The following is a 6,715-nucleotide window of genomic DNA, read 5'->3' on the forward strand; positions in this document are numbered from 1 at the left end:
CTCCACCACCTCGGGGTGAAGTCTCCATTCCCCGGGCTCGGCCCCTGCCTCAACAGGGTGTCTGCTCCCATATTGAGATGCCCAGGAATGTGACCTGCTCTCAGCGAGGTGAGTTTGCCCTGGGACCACACAAGGATCTGGTGCGCCAGGGCCTCCGCCCCTGCCTCGCGCAGACCTCCTTGGTGGTTGATATAAGAGACCACTGCTGTGTTGTCGGTGCGCACCGACACATGACGATCTCTTAGGTCTGGGAGAAAGTGTTTCAGTGCTCGAAACATGGCCAGCATTTCCAGGCAGTTGATGTGCCAAGTGAGATGGCGACCGCTCCACAGACCGCGGGCAAGGTGGCCATTCTGGACCGCACCCCAACCGGTGAGGGACGCATCCTTCGCTAGCATTACACGGCGACAAGGAGCTCCCAGCACTGGGCCCTGAGACAAGAACCAAGGTTTCTTCCACGACCTGACCTGGGTCTCATGTACAGCAGGCCAAAAGGTATCACGTTGGACGCAGCTGCCATCAGACCCAACAGTCTTTGAAACTGTCTGACAGTGAGTGACTGGCCTTCTCTCACTCCTCTCACGGCTGTGAGAATTGCTTCGATACGAGCAGGCGACAGCTGTGCCTGCATTGTTGACGAATCCCACACCACGCCCAGATAAGTGGTTCTCTGTATTGGAGAAAGCACACTTTTCTTGGCATTTAGTCTTAACCCCAACTCTTTCATGTGAGCAAGAACTACATCTCGATGTCGAACTGCCATCTGCTCCGATTGAGCTAAAATCATACAATCGTCGATATAATTGAGTATGCGGATGCCCTGGAGTCGCAGGGGAGCCAGAGCTGCATCCACACATTTTGTGAAAGTGCGGGGTGAGAGTGCAAGGCCAAAAGGAAGAACCCGATATTGATAAGCTTCGCCCCCGAAAGCAAACCTCAGGAACTTCCCGTGACTGGGAAGGATGGAGACATGGAAGTATGCGTCTTTTAGATTGATCGTGGCAAACCAGTCCTCGGACCTGATCTGAGGCACGACTTGTTTGAGTGTGAGCATCCTGAAATTCAGTGTGAGCATCCTGAACTTCAGTTGCATGACTGAGCGGTTTAACTGATGCAGATCTAAAATCGGATGCAACCCCCCATCCTTCTTTGGAACTATAAAGTACCAGCTGTAGAACCCGGATTCTCTTTGGTGAGGAGGGACCACCTCGATGGCTTCCTTTCTTAAGAGAGTATCTACTTCTTGTTCCATTACCAGAGTCTGCTCGGGACCCACCAAGGTGGGAAGAACCCCGTTGAGGGGAGGAGGAGGAGAACCAAACTGGATTCTGTAACCCCTTTCTACAGTATGCAGGACTCACTGAGACACGTTTGGCTGTAGTTTCCACGCTGCTATATACTGAAGCAGCTAGCTCGGTGCCCTGAAGTGGCACACCAGCAGGGGACGGCCGAACTAACTGCTCTAGAGACCTCCGTGGAGGCAGCGAGCCTCTTAGCAACGCTACGTTTCTGGGCGGTAACTAAGAGAAGTGCTCGCGGGAGAACACTGTGTCCTGGAACACCGGCAGGGTTGGCAGATCGATCTCCTGAGGGCACTGAGGAGAGACGGGCACTGTGGAAAGCGGTGAGCCCCGCTCTACCCCAGAGGGGCCTGCCCTCAGAAGTCCTGAGGCACTGGCGTCAGGACTTCTTGGTCGAGGACTTCTTAGCCTCCAGAAAAGCTCTTAAATCTGATTTCGGCTTTGAAGCCCCGACCCTGAGGATCATTTTGACCCCAGGTCCCGACGCAGGGGAGCATGAGAGGCGACGCTCTGCTTCTGGGTGTCCCTGTACGGCAGATCGATCTCCTGAGGGCACTGAGGAGAGACGGGCACTGTGTAATGCGGTGAGCCCCGCTCTACCCCAGAGGGGCCTGCCCTCAGAAGTCCTGAGGCACTGGCATCAGGACTTCTTGGTCGAGGACTTCTTAGCCTCCAGAGAAGTTCTTAAATCTGGTTTCGGCTTTGAAGCCCCCGACCCTGAGCGTCGTTTCGACCCCTGGTCCCGACGCGGGGGAGCACGAGAGGCGACGCTCTGCTTCTGGGTGTCCCTGTACAAGGAGCCAGTATGCTGCTCCCTCCCAGCAGCCCCCAGACCTGGAGTGCGGCGAGGGAGGAACCGCTGAAATGCCGCCGCTTGTTTACGAGCTTCCTGGTACCTGTTGACAACGGAGTTGACGGCGTTGCCGAACAGGCCGGAAGACGCAAACAGGGGTGTGAAGTAACGAATTACAAATACTCACGTTACAGTAATTAAGTAGTTTTTATCAGTAATTGTACTTTTTTGAGTAGTTTAAAAATTGTGTACTTTTACTTTTACTTGAGTACATTTTAAGTGATGTATCGGTACTTTTACTCCGCTATTTTCCTCCGTTTGTGGTCGTTACATGCGTATTTTAATTTTATTTTTATCCATCAACGTGATTGGATAGAGAGTAATAGGTCTCGTGACTTTCGTCAAATCAAATTGTGCATATACAATTTTAACCGCCAACTGTTTATCATGGCTGCTGGAAGTGCATTATTCAAGCATCAATTCAGATGCATCTTCCTCCAACTTAATATGTTAAGGTAAATTTCGGATTTCTGCTTGCTAAATGATTTATATATGCTTGCCTATCTACACAGAGCATGTGTCACGATGAAGGCGTTCCCTTAGCGATTCAACGCAACTCGAGTTCCTGAAGGGGAACAGAAGAATTACTATGTTTAAGGTTTCCATCTTTATAATTAAATAATATATACTTATAAATAATATAAATAATATCTACAATTAAACAATATCTAATTTATTACCTAATTTAATAAATTAACTTTCATGCACTACTGTTTAAAAGTCTGGTGTCAGTTAGACTTACATTTTTAACAGAAATTAATTATTTTATTCAGCAAGCCTGCATTAAATAATCAAATAAATGCTGTTCTTTTGAACTTTCCATTAATCAAAGAACACTGAAAAAAAAAACTTTTTAGACAAGAAATTATGCAGCACAACTGTTTTCAACATTGATAATAACACATTTTTCTCAAGCAGCAAATCAGCAGATTCGAATGATTTCTGAAGGATCATGTGACATTGAAGACTGGAGTAATGGCTGCTGAAAATTCAGCTTTCACAGGAATAAAGTCATTCAGCATGATATACATTTTCATATTCAGTTTACTTAAAAAGGGCACACACTCCAGTTAGAAAAATGCTACACAGTATTCATCATTAAGTGGAGTGAAATTTTATAATTATCTCATACTAGGCACAACTAAGACAGACGCTTCAGCATTTTTGCCCCTGGTCAGAAGAGCATCTTTGAAAAATTGATCAATTTTCCACAATGTTTGCTTCTCAAGAGTCCCCGTGAGAATTCAATGAAATCACTGGAACTCATTATGTTAATTCATGAAGCAGATTCCCACCCATGCTTTTTAACATTCTACAAAAATCACAATAAAAGTTTACAAGTCCACCAAAGCAACCATCCATAACAGAGAGAATGTGTGTCGCTTCCGAAAGCACAGCTGTATGTTTTTTTGCACATGCAGAGTTTGGTTATATGGGTGTGCATTTTAAATGGAGTGCTGACAGTAACAATAGCTCAGCCCGTTAGCAATAATAGCTTTGCATCCATATCCATTCACCTGTCACCTGGCTGGAGATATTCCACTGGGAAGCAAATGATTCACTTTGTGCAGTGATAGCCTTACTGTGCAATTTTCACACCTCACTGTGCTTACATGGATGCACACGAATATGAAAAAAATGTTAATTTGCACACTGAGCATTGCAAAAATTATTATACTCTCTCTCTCTCTCTCTCTCTCTCTCTCTCTCTCTCTCTCTCAGTGGGACGGACATTTTTTTCTTTAGAATGTCTCTAACTTCAGATAATTGTATTCATCTGATGCAGCATTCACTGTTAAAGGGGTCATATGATGCTATTTTAAAGATCATTATTTTGTGTATTTGGTGTAACGGAATATGTTGACATGCTTTAATGTTCAAAAAACACATTATTTTTAAAATACTGTACATTATTGTAGGTCCTCTGTGCCCCGCCTCTCAGCCGTTTTAGGTAGGCGTGGTTGACTCTTAACTTTTATAAAGAATATCTCTTTGGATTTGAGACTTTAGTCTTTGCAACTTTACAGATCTTCTTTATGCACCAAGAGCTTGGAACACTCCAAAGAGAAAGGAAAACTTGAAATCGCATCATATGACCCCTTTAAGTCCTCCACAATGTGAGCAATTGCACAGCTTGTTTCGACAACACATGGCATTAAAAGAAACAAAGAGAGAACCAGTGTTCGTGTGTAGCTATGATGAAGGAGGGTGATTGTTGTCTTCAGCGTCTATCTCCATGTGTGAAATAATCTGTGGGAGCAGATGAATCTGTTTAACCCCAGCACATCCCTCCCTCCTTACAAGGATTAGACTGAATAATAGAAACTCTTCAGCACAGATAAACAAATTCTCGTCACTATCCTTAGCAGTTGTGTGAAATGTTCAATCCTACAAAAAAGTTTTGGTTAAATAGTGAATCCTCAGGCTTAAAACATCATTTGTAGATAAAAATTAGATCTTTCTCTCTGTTTCTCGGTTTCTAAAAGATCAGGTGGCTAATTAACACTTGCTAATCTGAGGTAATGAAAACCACACTCCCAGGTGATTCAATGATCCCAAGTGTGACCCTTGCCAGCAGATTATGAGGCATCATGGAATACCCAAGTGAGGCCTGGCATGGAGAAAGTCTTGCTGGCACACATCTGGTTATTCACTACATGAGATACACAGCAACCTAAAGCCAAACAATCCTGATGACAGACCATGGAAAGTCACATTTATTTTTTAACAATTAAATTAATAATTTACTCAAAATTTAAAATTCTGCCATCATTTACTCACTCTCACGTTACTCCAAACCAAACTTGAATTACTTTCTTTCATCTGTGTAACACAAAAAAGAAACTGTTTTCTCATGCTCCATAATGGGCAAGTCTGCTGAAGTCAAATCTTTTTTTAAATATTGATATTCAGTTTTTTTTTTTTCAATTTTAGTAATTTTAGTATTTGAATATCAAATTAGTTTCCAAAGCATTTATTTTATTTTATTTTTTATAATTATTATTTGTTTTTTTTCAAATGCCTAAGACTTATTTAACAGTTTTTATTTAACAATAACAACACTGCCTAGTTCTCTTTGGTGGGTTCATGAGAAAGGTAACAATGTTTTATTCATGAACAAAACATTCTTTTGAGTAATATCTTTCAACAGATTATTGAGTGCCCATGGCAGAAAAATGATTTAGACTTTGCATACTATACGCAAATGAAGAATAAACATGCTAAATAAACATGTTAAAATATGCCAACTAGAATTGTAATTAAAAATTGTAGATTTGAGGATTATGAATTATGTAGTAGACATGGCACATTACATATATTAAAATGCATCATTATTTAAATTTGATGATGTGTCTATGGTATGTTCACAAGAATAATGTTTTAGTTACTGATTCATTGGCTTACCTGAACAGCTTTCTGGGATTGGATGTCTACAATGAGCAACCTGTTCAGCAAAGGCTGTGTGGCGTAAATTAACTTGTCCTTCACATTGACGGCTGATGTCCACACACATTTCTGATCCTTCTCTCCCTCCACTTGTGAACAGACCTCCTCCTTCAGGAATAAGGTACAAAAAAAGGTTATCAAAACTGACTACACATAGAAATACTAAGGCTTATTTGAGTGAATGCATTTCAAATGTGGCTCTTCACGTAAAAGGAAACTATTAAGAACACTTCTGAGTTGAAGGTTAACAATGCTACTAAAATTTCAATGAAGCCACAAAAATAAATTAGTTCTTTAGAATAAATGAAACTATACAACTATAAAATCAAACAGTATAAGACTCTCTAGTGCCTGCCTCTAGGCAAGGGACCTTGTGGATGTGGACCGATAGTGGGCAGAAGTGTCATCATGGCCAAATGTCAGACAAACTCTGTCAAAATGTGAGCGGCTGTCAGGTCTGAGGCTGAATGTGCTGTGGTTAAAGAGGTGAGAGCTGCCTGATTGATGGCCACAGGTTGTGCAGAAGTGGGCATCTCCTGTGGTGATTCTGTTGACTGGGCTACTCAAGGGCTGTCGACGACAATCAAGATGGAGACACAGACAGATGTGACTGGATGCGTCTGGTCTAGCGAAACCTCTTACAAAACTCAAACAGAGTATTATTTGGCAAGAACCACTGCCTTTTAAGCACATTTGGTTATTTTTAATGATCTAAAAGACTCAAAAGTGTACTAAGAATGAAAAAAAAAACACCAACAAAAAAGATTAAGAGAGTATATGGGTGCCACTTATCAAATTTGATTGTCCCAGACTTAAAAATACTTAAAAAAATACTAATTATATTAAAAAAGTTAAAAATTTAAACAATAATATAATAACAACAACAATAAACAACATTAATAATTGTACACCATTTCAATATATATATATATATATATATATATATATATGTGACCATGGACCACAAAACCAGTCATAAGGGTCCATTTTTTGAAATTGAGATTTATACATTATCTGAAAGCTAATAAGCTTAATAAGAGTTCCATTGATGTATGGTTTGTTAGGATAGGACAATATTTGGCTGAGATACAACTATTTGAAAATCTGGAATCTG

General features: G+C 41.5%; 1 protein-coding gene across 1 annotated transcript in view; it reads right to left on the bottom strand.

The window, feature by feature from the left end:
- The window catches only part of LOC107665529 (follistatin-related protein 5-like), a gene marked incomplete at its 3' end in the record, with an annotated part of 117,378 nt that overhangs the window by 3,435 nt on the left and 107,228 nt on the right, over positions 1 to 6,715 (bottom strand). The window contains exon 13 of the mRNA XM_016456443.1: positions 5,560 to 5,709. Within this exon, the coding sequence (XP_016311929.1) occupies positions 5,560 to 5,709 (150 nt within the window). The remainder of the gene's footprint in view (positions 1 to 5,559; positions 5,710 to 6,715) is intronic.

Source organism: Sinocyclocheilus anshuiensis, unplaced genomic scaffold (genome assembly GCF_001515605.1).
Source record: "Sinocyclocheilus anshuiensis isolate Anshui unplaced genomic scaffold, SAMN03320099.WGS_v1.1 scaffold607, whole genome shotgun sequence".
NCBI lineage: Eukaryota > Metazoa > Chordata > Actinopteri > Cypriniformes > Cyprinidae > Sinocyclocheilus > Sinocyclocheilus anshuiensis.